This window comes from Brachyistius frenatus, unplaced genomic scaffold, assembly GCF_029030835.1.
Source record: "Brachyistius frenatus isolate BFR_SWC_R1_liver_20210118 unplaced genomic scaffold, ASM2903083v1 Contig_161, whole genome shotgun sequence".
NCBI classification, from domain to species: Eukaryota; Metazoa; Chordata; class Actinopteri; family Embiotocidae; genus Brachyistius; species Brachyistius frenatus.
In genome coordinates this window covers 427396-441889 of record NW_027210760.1, presented here as the reverse complement: position 1 = coordinate 441889, position 14494 = coordinate 427396, and the positions used below count along the sequence as shown (strand labels likewise).

Sequence of the window (14494 nt, the reverse complement as noted above, 5' to 3'; positions counted from 1 at the left end):
ATAATTTTTCTTCAGCCACCGTATTGATTGAGGCACAAGCAATAGTGCCTTGTTGCATTAAATTCCAGCTCCATATAACAAACTTATATAATTAAGCACAGCATAGAACAAACATAGGCTAATTTCTGTCATGTTCAGTGTTCACAGACAAGCACACACAAAAAGGTGCTAAAATGTTTTAATTATTTAAATCTTCTCATTGAACTAATTGTTTCTCTTTCTTTCTAATATTATTTTCATGAACAATGCTTAGGAAGTTGTCTCTTAACATTAGAACAATTAATACATTTCTTTTCAGTTCTGCAAAATTTGATTTGGACTTCTGCTGATTTAAAAAAATAAAGCAACAACAAAAAGATCAATATTATTATTTACCTACCTACTAAATTAAAATTTATGCTTAAATGCCGAGATTTTTAACAACATTTTAAACGAAACCACATTTTTGGATTTAGCCTATTTTATGGCATATTATAGTAATGCTTTTGGGCAGAAATAATCAATAATTTTAGTTCAAAATATGTTCATATTAATCTAATAACAGTGGTGCTGAACACTTTCACTCACAATTAAGGATGAAAACATTTTCATGAAAAACACGAGACTTCTGGATCTCAGCGTCATGCTGAGATCCAGAAGTCTCGTGTTTAACTTGCCTGACCAAGTGTTTTAACATTTTAAACACAATTTTTAGAGACAATTTAGCAGAAACACAACAAGCAGAGTTATTCAACATTGAGTAGCTGTACCACTACAATCCCGTTTTTATTCATTGTGTTCAGAAAAAGGGAATATTTATTTTTGCCATCATGGACGATCTGAAGCTGTTGACTGCCCTCATGATTGATTTTCTTGAAAACATCAAAGTACATCCATCATCAAGCCTTTGCTATTGGGAAAGAGCAGTGCCCTATTGCCTCATGGCCCATGTGCCACACCTTTAAGGGTTGTTAACATTGCACCGATGCAAACATTTAGACATTAGAAAAATCGAAGTGCTCTAAACACCGCTGTCAGCTCTTGCTCAGTATAGAATTCACTTGCCCTTTAAAAAAAACAACAACAACGAATATCCCTGTCTTAAAGATAATTCAACAGTGTGAGCAGGCAAACAAAACAACCTGCAGCAGTGAATTTCTTCCTCAACTAATTCACTTGAAATATCCTTAATAAAGGGAGTGTGTAAAAAAAAAAAAAAAAAAAAATAGAAGTCCAGATGTTGATTTAGGCGGCTTACAGAGAGTAATAGGCCTTACTTAAAAACACAATCGGATTCTAGAGACACGTTAGAGAGCCGCTGACTTTTTGGAAAATGTATTGTAATTCTTTTGTGGTGGTTGACTCAGCACAGCGGGCTCAAGGCCACAGTGCAGGAAACCGAATAGAGAATACGCAGCCTCGTATTCACACAAAGCTTCATGCTGTGGAAAGTGGTTACGACAGCCGTTTGATAACAGGATCAACGGGCATGTTCGGCTTAAACAATGCACTGCACTAAAAGTAGCCCATAGCCTACATATGTATATACGTTAGGTTTTTTTGTTTGTTTTTTTTTTTAAAGGATTTTTAAATGCATTCCTGCTCGGTCGAGGTATGGAATTGAAAACGTCAAAGAAAACAAGTTGCTTTCCCATATAACTCAATAAATAAATATAAGGTTGGATACAACTAAATAAACGGAGCTGAGAATCGAATTATTATTATAGGCTTATGAATAAGTACCGATTAAATATATTTACCAGCACAGGGAATGGTAGGCTATATATATATATATATATATATATATATATATATATATATATATATATATATATATATATAGGCTCCAAAACTTCCAAAACAATATGGATGGAAAAATTTCGTTTGGGATAAAAGTGCAAAAAACGATGGGACAGCAATATGCGTCTGTTACAAAGCAAAGCGCTATTCGACGGAATTATAGTCATTTATACAGATTTTCCGTCTGCAAATAAAAAAAGACACAAGTGTAACATTTCATAATAATAATAATAATAACAATACTAATAGCGTGTTTTTTGTTTCGCCAGACATAACACGATAAGTCATAGCCATATAGGCTACACTGAGCAAAAAAGAGCAATGGTAAAAAACAACAACATAAAACAATAGCCCCCATTTGTATGTTTGAATAAATATTAACATTAGCCTATTTTCCCATCATTTTAAAACGGTAACTTATATAGTTATTTATAACAGAAGAAAAAGGAAAGTCGGTGTTATCTGCCTATAGTAAAAACTACATTTACAGTGTAAAAGTCGCTGCTTATAAAACAACGCTGCAGCCCTACTATAGTAGATGATCCGGGGAGCAAATGTCATCCTCGATGTCTACATCGTCGTCGTCGTTTTCCTCCAGCATGTACGAGTCCGGCTCCAGGCCGTGTTTCATCTCCTCCGCGCTCTTCTCGTTCAGTTCGCCCTCACTGGAGTTCTCCGCCGATCGGTCCTTCTCCCCGGGGGTCTTGTGCTCGTCCTGCGCTTTCCTCAGCTGCTTCTTGTGCTTCATCCGCCGGTTCTGAAACCACGTTTTTACCTGCACGGGGTAGGGAGGATGTGGATTAGGCTATAAAAAAAAAAAAGGTTCCTAAATGCAGTTTATATCCCCATATTGGCCTGTAATGTAAAGAAACCCCCAGTATGAAGACACTCATTTACATAGTTATTTTGAGGGTAAGGCTATGCCAATTAAATATCCCATAGAACGCAGAAAGATTCGTGTAAATTTTGTGGGCCTATTTAATTTAATTTAATTAGGTTAGTGGCGGACTGAAATGACCACTGTTTCATGCATTTAACACCTCCCCAAAAAACTCACTTTTACTACAAAGAGAAATTACAGGCTACATATAGATCGAATTTATCCTTATTGGGCATCCACTTTAATAGTAGCCCTACATCTCGTCGCTTTCAAGTGTGTGCGTGTGGTCTACCTGTGTCTCGGACAGGCTAAGTGCCGTGGCCAGCTCCACTCTCTCCGGCGTGGACAGGTACCGCTGGATTTCAAACCGCTTCTCCAGGCCGGACAGCTGCGAGTCGGAGAAAACAGTCCGCGCTTTTCTGCGTCTGCAGTGTTTGCCCGGTAACTCTGCGTGGTGCTGGAACAAGGCCGGCATCTGCATCCCTGCAAAGCGGTAAGAGTACGGTGGTTTGGAAATAATAACAACAACACAAAATAAAGAAACAAAACTACACAAGTAATTTGAATAGCCTTTTTTTTGTGTTTTTTTTAAACATATAGGCCAGTTACACTGTTACAATAGGAGTTTAATGATCACGTCTGTTGCCGAGATGATGATTGATGATAAGAAAAACAAACTAACTAATTTTACTGCTTATTTAAGCTACACAACAATTGGAACAATACCTTCCTTTTGAAAAGTTGGACAAATAAATAGGAGTATTTTAGTTAATACTAGCTTTAGAATTTTGATTCAATTAAATGGGAAAAAAATATATTGAATGAGCTGCTGATCCTTTATTTCCTTCGATGCTTAACAGAGTTCAGCAAAGTTTTCCTCCACAACTGTGGGATTTATTCTACCCACTTCACTTTTACGCGTTGATACCCCCCACCCATTAGCCTACTGTGTAAATCCAAACATGATTAGTTTAAACTGGCTTTTCTAATTTGATTAAACAAAAAAAGTTGTTATTTTTCCACGAGTACAGCGCTTTATTATACTCCGATAGCATCGCTCCCTTTTTGTCCAGTACTGTATGCCTGTTTGACAAAACGTTTCCTCGTTATGGCCTTCCACCTCTGCCTCGCGAAATACTCTCGCGCTTACCAGATGTGAAGAAGTACTGGTGATGCTCCGGCTTGTGGAGCGGATGGTGCGGATGCGGTGCCAGTATTGGGGTTGGCATCAACGGATATCCATACTCCAGGATGGGCATCCGGGAAGCCAGCGAACTGCAGAACGGTGAGGGAATGACCTCTCTCAGCGGCTTTGGTTTGTGCAATAAGATGTCCTCGATAAAAAATGACGTCGACCTCTGTGTGGGCGCTGCAGACGCGTAGTTCATACTCATGATGTTAGTTTTGGGCTTTTCTATTTTTCTGCCTTTTACATTAGCATCTGCCACTTTTCCTGCAGGTCTCCCAGGCTTAAATGCAATCCCTGTGTGAGATCAGTGAATGGTCGAGCAATACATTGATATCGGTGGGAGGGCAGATTTCCAACAAGTATTTATTCAGTGAGAGTAGCGGATAGGGGGAAATTCATTTGCTGCATCTGCCAATTAGAGGTCTGGATGGACACAGGGGGGAGCTATGAGGGACCGGGTCTTCGTTGTGATTGGTTTAGACGTGTTGAAGCTGGTGGGAAAAAAAAGGCAACAGATTCCAAATAAACTGCGCACCTGTGACCGCACCAGAGCTCTTTTGAAACGTAACTGAGAATCAGCGCGGAGATCGGCCGTCTATGGTCGTCGACCAAAGCACGCTGCTTTTGCCTGCTTCACCAGCATGACATGTTATCGTGGAAGAATTTACCTTTTTTAAATTTAGTTTAAATATAGTTAGTAATGCATCAGTGGATAATAACTATGTTGCTTAGCCTATACTCTACTGAAGGTTATTTTATAGTAAGGGGCTATTTGATAGTTGTTGCAGTGGCTCGTTCCCCATGGTGCTAGATCATTGAATTGAAGTCTTTCTATGATACTTCGCTGTTTTAGTTAATAGGAACAGACATTTAACCGAAGAACAATTTCAAGAGTGCATGATGTAGGTGACTTAAACAAAATATATGAAGCTGCTCTTAAACTGGAGTTCATGTCGTCTTTGGCCTAATGAGATGAGAGTTTAAAAAAAAAAAAAGAGTTATGAAAATAGAGTCTGCAGGCATGTGGCCTTTTTTATGAGCCGGTGGATATAAACAGCCTGTTTTTGTCACTGTTATTTTGTGTCCCCCCCACCCCCCTTTCGCTATGTGATCGGGATTTGTACATTTATATGTGTATATTGCATATTCTGTGGCCGAAATTTTTATTTTTAATTTTTTATAGAAAGCCTATATATTTGATCTTGTGTCATTTCTGTGATATTTCTGTATTATTCTGTCCCTACAAGATGCATGCACCGCAATGATTTCATATACATCTTCTATTCAATGATGCAAATCATCCATGCCGATGATGGATACCTACATCAAACTTTCGATTGAGTTTTCTTGAAACGTGTTGCCTACATGTGACTACATGTAGTGTCAGTGAAATAACACTCCTGGTCTGCCAGCAGGCTAGTTTTTGAATCAAGCGACCCAGTGTCATAGGAGGATTATTGCTGCAGGCCAGTTCAGTAATTTTGCCCAAATTGGCTGTATACCTAATTGTCGGTATTAAAATCTGTGAGAGTACAAGTGCCCATTTATGAAAGAAAGTGGTGCACTATAATTTGTTGATATGGTGTTGTCATCACATTTCCAATCATTCCGGTTAATGTGAAATTGTCTTAATGTAGACAGAATTCACGCTGCAATGCTATTAGGCAATTAAGGGAGATGTTAGAGCGGAAGTTGTAATCCATGGACTGAAGGGCAGGATTTCAATTTTATCAGATGGAGGGAGAACAAATGCATTACTGGGAATCAGTTCCACTAGTAAAGCGTTGTTCTGCTGCATTAGTTTGTAAGTTTAGTGTTGAATGGACGCTCAAATATAAATTATGGTTAGATGGTTAGAAATCAAACACCTTTTGGCGTGATTTAGAATTTACATCCGTGTTCTACCTGATTGTATAATAACTCATATGACTAAAGCTGCTACACAAAATGTGCACAAGCTTCTAAAAATCCATTACAACCTGTTTCTTTCGCTTTTATAGGCTACACATTCGGTGTAGTCGGAAAAGTAAACAAAATCATCCAGATTCTAACAAAATTAATCTCTCTATCTCTTCAATGTAAGGTAAAGGTAAGAATAGACCTTTTACAGACATTGCCAAAGCGGATGGAGGTAACCCCGCCGCACCCGGCTGTGCGTCAATCCCTTTTATGGAACGCACCAGGATAACAAGTTGCTTTTAGAGGAAAATTAGAAAGTAAATGAAACAAATGGTGATGAAATCGTCTTAAGGATCCGTTCTTGAGACGCAGTTAAGAGGCTTTCTGTGGCCATTTCATTAAGTAAAATTTTGAGCCGGTCAGGCAGTTGCGTCACTCCCTTAAGTGGCACGTTTGGAATAAGAGGTTTGCAACAGCGCATTGGGTAATACTTGGCCGAGAGCCTACGCAGCTGCCAAAGCAGCAGTGCTAGATTGTAATCGATAGGCTATACAGCGAAGTAATAACGGGATGCAAAAGAGGAAAACCCACCTACATTTTTGGTGAAAAAGTGTATATCTGTTTATTGGGTTTAGCCTACACAGCCCAAATAACAAGTCCATCTAATGTAGTCTACCACAACACGTCCTTTATGCATTCTTCTTCTCCTATATTGTTTATTTATAGAAAGTATGAAAAAAACAAAATAATTGGTTTGGTGGCTAGTCAGGCATTGTCCAAAATAGCAAGGTATAGCCTTTAATTGGCCCGATCATGTACAACAGCTATGAGACATATATGCACGTGGACACAAACACACATTTATTTTTGCGTGTAACTCCAATTAATTTGTCCGCAAATTTGCATTTGGTTCCGTAAAACAAAACAAAAATTAAATGTATGGTATGGGATTATATTGGAGTATCATGTAGGTGCTGAGAGCCAATGCAGTGCTGATCTAATTCATGGTGACATAAAACCAGTTGGCAAGCTTCCCAAAACGTTAACACAGTAATAAAAACACCACAACTGGGCACAATAAATGCAGATAACTATGCACAGAACCTGAAAGATATTTAATTTGATGGGTGTCTGTCGATATAAATGAGGACACATGTTTTCCACAATCTTTTTATTGAAATTGTTTAATCCTTGACCTTTCATTTTGCATCATACTGTTGGTGAGAATCTACACACAGCACTGATGCACTTTCACGGCTCCAGAATCCTTGTCTGTCTTCTGGATGATGGTTTAAATCTCTTAATGTGAGTTTGCATTCCTGGGGCATTCATGCATCCTATAGGCACACATATAGAATATACCTGAAAAGAAAGGAAGGTTCTTTTGTTATCCATCACAAAATTTTACCTACAAGCATCTTAAAGTGAATCATTTAAATTTCAATGAGAAAAAAACAACATTGTGTCATTTAATGAATAAAGTATGTATATATTGGTAAATAGGTGTGTATGATTTGTAACAGTTTAATTCAACAGTTCATTAAACTTTTCCAGCCAAGTTCAGTGAGACTGATTACATACTGATTTTGCTTTTTATTCCTAACAAAGAACATCAAACTAATAAACTGGCATTTTTATGACATCATTAAAATCACATTTAGTTAAGTTCTTTATCTCCTTAAAGTTTGAGTCTGTGAAGCAGCTTTGTTTTCAAAAGACACCAACCTAACAAATATAGGCACATTTAAGATCCTTTGATATGTGCAGAAGTTGTACACAAACAACTTCATACGACACTGCTCAGCTGTTTTTATTTTATTTTTTATTTTTTTTTGGCATCCAGTTAATGCCTCCAAATGCCATAGAAATAAATGTGTACAACGGTCTTCCTGGTTTTTGCCATTTTCTGATATTTCTAGTGTCAGCAAAACACGTTAACATTGTAATATTTTCTGTATTTGTATGTTGTTTCCCTGTAAATTTTTTTCCTATTCAATCAAGTGCAAGCCTGTTGATCAGCAGGTACTGCACAGCATGGTGGAAGAATCAGATATGAAAAACTCAGTAAAAGCATCACTTACTGATTTCACATTAATGATCCAGCTGCTTACGTAATGTTTTCTGTTGAGGAAGTGACCCATCATGTTGTGTAATAGTGCATACTTTCTGCATTTTTTGTTTTCTTTTGTACATGTAGAACATGCAGTATGGAAATCGGTAGCTGAAAGCACTAGTTGAGGCCTTGCTATAAAAGTGAGTTTATTTGCTTTGGTACATTTTTATACATTTGAACTTCCAAATGGAACATATTGTTAAAAAAAAGTGTAAAATTAAGCATAAATTTGAGAAGTATTTTGAGCCAGTTGCTAAGAAATCATAACACATGTTCTCCAAGCAGTGGTTTTATTTATACTTTGCTGAGTGTATTAGTTGACCCTAAACAATGAAGTAAATTGATAGCACCTTTGTGAAAGAGAGAAAACTTAAAGTAGTTTGGTTTGTTGGATAGCATAGTTACCTGAAAAGAAGGTAAGCACCATTGACACCCAGCCCATGATATATGACCAGGAGAACCTCCAGTTTCCATAGCGTTTCCCGTAGTAGTTAATAGTCACACCAGTGTACACAGCCATTGCTAGAAACACCAAAAAGCCTGAAAACAGAAAAAAAAAAAAAAAAAAAAAAGAAAACGTAAAGAAAATGTTTCAAGACGATTGTATAAGTTGCCTACAATTTCTACTGTCCGTTCATGGAAGCTGTTCTCAGTACTCCGGTTTTTTTTTTTAGCTTTTCAATTGTGACCAAGGATTCACTACAGAAGAACACCAAATTATATGATTTATAATGAATAAAGGCCACTACCAATAATGCAAAAACAAAGCTTTAAAACAGGAGCTTAATGAAACCTCTCAGACATAAGAGAGGTTTTATAAACAGAAGCAATGGTGCTTTGTTGTAAAATTGCACTGATAAAGAAATCATTTTAATGTAATTAGTTCATGAGTAGTAAACTGCTGTTACTATATTTTTTCAAAAACCTACCCATTGTCTCAGTGTTTGATGGTTGCAGTCAGTTAATGTCAAACCAGATGCAAACTACATCTTATACCCAAACTAACAAAGTACAAAAATGATACTTACATGAGATGAAAAACAAAATGCCTGCAGCAAAGGTTTTGTCAAACCTGTCGAAGGAGGAGTAATGGATGAAGGCCATAATGCCAATAATAATGCCAATGAAACAGGCCAGAAGGGAGAGTATCATGAGGGCACGGGTGGCATCTAAGTGGGCTGTGGACAAGGTCAGAGGTCAATAGGAGTCACTGGTGCAGTCAGTGCAAGTAAACAATGGTAAATAATCTGAGGTGTGACCCCTTTTCAGGCCATGTTAACAACACAATATGATGAAGAATGGAGAAAGAAAATGAATTACAAATTTTGTCAAACAGTTGACATGCAAATCTTTAAACCTTTCTTTCCGACAGAAATGACTGAAAGCATTTAAAACTTTCTGCATTGGAGGCAGATTTATCTCTGATTAAACAAGAAATGCACAGCCTCAGTGTAATGCTATCAAATAGGGCTCTTACTTCTATGGTGTGATATGAATATATGTCATGTTAGTGACAGTAATACATTTCCGAGAGTGACAGACTAAAATCCAGTGGAAGAAAGGCAACCTTGTGAAGCCGTAAAGTTTGTTTTATGCCTGGAGCATTTTGTATATTGCCTGGAGCATATACAAAATGCTCCAGGCATAAAACAAACTGTACACAGCGAGTTCCCTTTAACAATTCAACCAATGAGAAAATTGTCACAACTTCAGAGTAGAAAAAAAAAGAAAAAAAGTCTGGAAACCAAATATGAAAAATGCAACTCTATACAGAAATAGGCAGCTCTTTACAATGTTGATGATTGAAAAATCAGTCTTGTAATATATCTCATACTGCTGCAATCTCCTATTTAGCAAGTAAGCCCATCCACTCTTTTTAAGTTCACAGTAGCCATGTCCACTGTCCACCCAACTTTTCACACTGCACGCTCGTTTACTAGAATGTTCGAGTCAAGTATGAATGAAGAAATTATTCACTCACGATTGTACAGGCTTAGTTTTTTTTCCCCAGCACTTGTAATGATGTTGATTACTTGGCCATTATGTTTTTTGAATACTTTGAGTAATGCCTCTGGATCAGTATGAACCAATGATTGGCTAAACTTACCAATACTGTCGTTGTGTGGGAAGCATTTACCCGGCATACAGTAGCGCCACAGGCCCTGGTGCATATAGTTATTGGACTGCCGATACTGCATCCAGTAATCGGTTGCCGTGGAAACGATCAAGAGGATGTTCCCCACGCCTGCACAGAACAACCCTCCACCCAAAAAGCTGTACATCCTGCACCTGCAGACACACAGACATACACAGTAGGAAAATAAGGTCAGTTAGCATCAGCAGTCGGTGGTAAAGGCTCTGTCTAACCCCCTTCCCCTCCACCCTATCCCCCCACCCCCACCCCACCTCTTCTCGCTCTCTAAGTGTCAGTAATTGCTTTGTAATGAACATATTATTTCTACAGGATGAGCTGTGGAGTCGCCTGTGTATGTACACTCCAGTTTGTTCTCTCGGAGATCAGTCCCTGAAGATGTGCTTTTCATACACCCCTAGCCCCAATGCGTTTGCTCACACACACACACACACACACACACACACACACACACACACACACACACACACACACACACACACACACACACACACACACACACACACACACACACACACACACACACACACACACACACACACACGTCCAGCCTCTATCGAGTGCAGTGATGCTTTGATACTTGATACATCTATTGCTCATTGTTCCACCTGGATGCAATATCCTGCAACCAATCTCTCTTTCTCATGGAGAGCTGTCATGTGTTTTATGTGTGGGGGGGATGACAGATATATCTTGTTATGTCTAAAACCTAAACGGGATGCTTGTTGAAGAGCTCTGTATTTCTGCTGGATCACATTTCTCCATGAGCATCCTCTCTGGCAAGTTCTGTCTGTCTCAATCGAAACCAAAACACTCCTTAAAAATGTGTTTGATTCCAAGCAGTCAATAAATGAAAATAGTCCCAGAATGTTAACGTCATTTGGTATTTATAAAATACAATACAATTAGTCAGTCAGTTTGATTTAGTATTTTCTGAGGTAAACATTACACACAATGAAACCAGCAGTTAATCTTCTTTTTGTTCAGGCTTTGGTCATGGCTGGTGCTGACTTCACTGTCTGTTTCTTCTTAATCACACAATCACATCAGTCAATGTGCTCAGTAGATATTCTTCAGTTCTTACTTCAGATGTCGTCTACTCTTGTAGAACACTTGAGAAAAGTGACCTATCTAGATTATGAGACATTCTGTACATATTTTTCATAAAGTCCCTTCACTCAGAGATCCTTTCTCTCTAAAAGATACTTGTTTATATTCATCACACTGCAGTTACATCAACACATAAACTGTTCATTTGCACCTAACTGGCTGTGGAGTGTAAACATTTGTCTCCCTGGAACTAATGAGACTGTTAAATATATATATTTTTTTAAAGTAAAGAAAACAACATCTTCAATGCCTGATACTTGCAACATTCCTTGTGGAGATCTTCAAACTGGAGCTGTTTAAATGTTCCATGTGGGGTGAAAATAGCAGGTCGAAATACAAAAATAAACTAAAACACAAACAACTAAAAAAAACACCAAAAGTTATTGGATGAGATTCAATATTATCTTACCTTAATCAGCCAATTTTAGGAAGATGCTTATGAAGATAGGGCTGCGTGACAAAATACAATAAGATCCTATATTGCCAAGAAAGGCAGATTTCCAGCAGGCTGACAGCACCAGCGTTTGACGGGGTGAAAAGGGGGAAACTGGGGCTACAACAAACACAGCGCTGACACAATAGGCCAGGCTGACCACAGACCAATCAGCTTCCACCAGTTTTGTGGTTTGGGAATCTGCTGAAAAAACAGAATTGGCCAAAGCTTGGCAAGCTGAAGTAATACTGATGACTACATGGTTTTAATTGAAAGTCGAGAGAACAAACTGGCTTTAGAAGGGGCAGGCCAGGCATTAGCTGCTCTGCTTTTGATTTTTGGCTCATTAGAAAAGCATTGTCACACTATTTAAAATTCTTATTAAGTTTTGATATATCTCTAATAGCTATTTTTTTTAAAATTAAATGTTTATATTTGGATTTAATTTCTGATTATTAATTTTCATGAAACTTGGTGGAAGGGTGTAGGATGGGTCCACTGAACCCACTGAATTTTGGAGCGGATGATCACTGGGCAGACTCACAAATGATTTATTTTTACTTAATACATCTTAATACAACTTACATTCATCTAAAAATCTAGTAGAGAGCAATTAAATCCAATAGTGATGAAACATTTCTAGAAATGTGGTACCAGTAATCCCTTGGGATTATTAGTAATAATAATAGTAATAAACTTTAGTGTTACAACTCCCTTCATACAACAAATGCAGCTCAAAGGGCTTTAAAGCAAGAACATCACATGCAGTGCATAAAAACATATAAGGGAACATTAACACAAAAAAAGAAAATGATAATTAAAGAAATAAAATGCATAAAAACGGATGAAATTAAAGACAAGACAACACATCAATTACAACAGAGTTCAAATATAGAAGAAAGCAAAAAGCATTTTTAAGGCACAGTAGTGCCAAGTACAGGCAAGTGTGAGAGAGCTTCAGATGTAGCTAGTCAAAGGAGATATGTTTTAAGCTTTCTTATAAAGATATTTACTGAGTAAGTGTGTCCCCAGCTTTGGAGCAGAACTGACAAAAGCTGCATCCCCGATTTTCTTTCGGCTGTTTTCTGGGAACCTCTAATAAACCAGCAGCAGATGAAGCAGTTCTTGAAGGCACGTAGTTAATCAGAAAGTTAGCATTGTAACTTGGTCGTAGCCTCTTAAAATACAAGCTTTTGTATGTAAGGAGGAGGAGCGTAAAGTCATTTCTGTGTTACAGGTAGCCAGTGCAGAATGGCTAAGACTGGACTCGTGCTCTTGGTTCTGGTTAACAGCTGAGCTGCAGAGTTTTGGATGAACAGAAGTCTCTATTGTTTCTTTGGGAGGCCGGTAAAAAGTGCATTACAGTAGTCTACTCAGCTAGAAATTAAAGCATGAATCAGCTTTTCAGCACCTGTCTGATTTATAAATACCTTGGCTTTGTTTCTAAGTTGGAAATATTAATTATTTTTCACCATGTTAATGTGCCTTAAAGCTTAGATCTGAGTCCAAGATAACATTGAGACTTGTCACCTCTGGTTTTATCCAAAGAATTATTTTCCCCACATTATTTCTCCTTTTGTTTTGGGGCCTTGTTTATAGTTTTGGAAATTGTTGTTCATACATTTATTTATTGCAAAACAACATTTAGTGATGGAGCGCATAGCTGCATCATCTACTTGGTTTAGCAACGAAGTACAGTTGTGTATCAACAGCATAACTATGGAAACAAGCATTGTGCTCTCTAATGCTTTCACCAAGTGGCAGCATGTAAAATTAGAAAAAGAAAGGAACAAGGTGAATCCCCTGTGCAACCCCAAAGCAGTTTTCATGTATAGACATATGATCTCTAATGCTGATATAAAACTTCCTGCCTTTGATGTATGTTTTTTATGAATGTTATTGCTCAAACTTGATACAGCAAGCAGTCATTGTGGTGCACCAAAGGTATAAAGCCCTAAAACCCTGAAAGATCAGAACCCAGAGAGGACAGGCAAAGAAACAGACAGGGACACTGAATGCTTTCTGGTCTCTTTGACAGTCCAGCGGCCCGTACCAATTTGTTCCGGTATTCCCGAAGCCAGTGGAGCACTCAGGGACAGTGTTTTATGGGGCAGAAATGGAACCAGTACAATTGTAACTTGCCATAATTGTTAATATATCCAGAAATATTTGTCATACAGTTGCAGATTTGCATACAATTGAAGTGGACAATAGGCTTTAGCAGAGGTCTGTACTCTCCAAGTGTATTTTTCTGTTTTTTTTGGCAGTAAAAGACTTTGTACTCTTTATTATTGTTTTATTGTTCAATTTGATCATTACACGAAATACATTTTTCAAAAAAATGTTTCAATGGATTTACATTAGAGTGAATGCTGTGCATAGGCTATAGGTGCATGGAATGTTTACAAGTCATTACTCATGATTTCCCCCAGATGTACTTCAATCTAACCACAAAACATAAGATGCTGTACAGATGGAGACATGAGAAGCATTTTCAAACTGAGACAGAAGATGCCTGTCATATAATGTTATTTTTCCACACAATGTAAAAGCAGTGGTTTGAGCACAATGTTCACATGAACTATTCAATTCAATTCAATTTTATTTTATTTATATAGCGCCAAATCACAACACAGGTGAATTAACAGGCACTTAACACATTAAAGTCCTTACAACAGAACTTTACATGAAGTATGTGTCAGAAAAGAAGATTATGTATTTGAAAATATGTTCTAACCTTCTGTTAACCCGTTGTGCTGCAATCTTAAACAAAGAAATAATTTCTGAATATACATTTGAACTTTTTAACCACCATTTAATTTCCAATGCTCCTAATTTAACTTAATGTAATCGAAAGCATGTTAGGATGGCCATTTTACTAACTTCACATTTCTGAAGATACATTTACAGATCCACTATAGCTGTGCAGTTCATGATGT

At 37.6% G+C, this 14494-nt stretch overlaps 2 protein-coding genes across 2 annotated transcripts; both read right to left on the bottom strand.

Annotated features, from left to right (window-relative positions):
- Positions 1 to 2037: 2037 nt before the first annotated feature.
- Positions 2038 to 4107, bottom strand: bsx (brain-specific homeobox). Its single transcript, XM_069716673.1, has 3 exons — positions 3810 to 4107; positions 2952 to 3142; positions 2038 to 2554 (listed from the first exon to the last, which is right to left on the bottom strand). Exons 1-3 carry the CDS (start codon positions 4051 to 4053, stop codon positions 2309 to 2311), a joined length of 681 nt encoding a protein of 226 aa, XP_069572774.1. The 5' UTR covers positions 4054 to 4107; the 3' UTR covers positions 2038 to 2308.
- A 2940-nt stretch (positions 4108 to 7047) lies between these two features.
- On the bottom strand, positions 7048 to 10142 carry lim2.1 (lens intrinsic membrane protein 2.1). The gene is made up of 4 exons (XM_069716672.1): positions 9968 to 10142; positions 8889 to 9038; positions 8266 to 8400; positions 7048 to 7109 (listed from the first exon to the last, which is right to left on the bottom strand). Exons 1-4 carry the CDS (start codon positions 10140 to 10142, stop codon positions 7048 to 7050), a joined length of 522 nt encoding a protein of 173 aa, XP_069572773.1.
- Positions 10143 to 14494: the final 4352 nt, after the last annotated feature.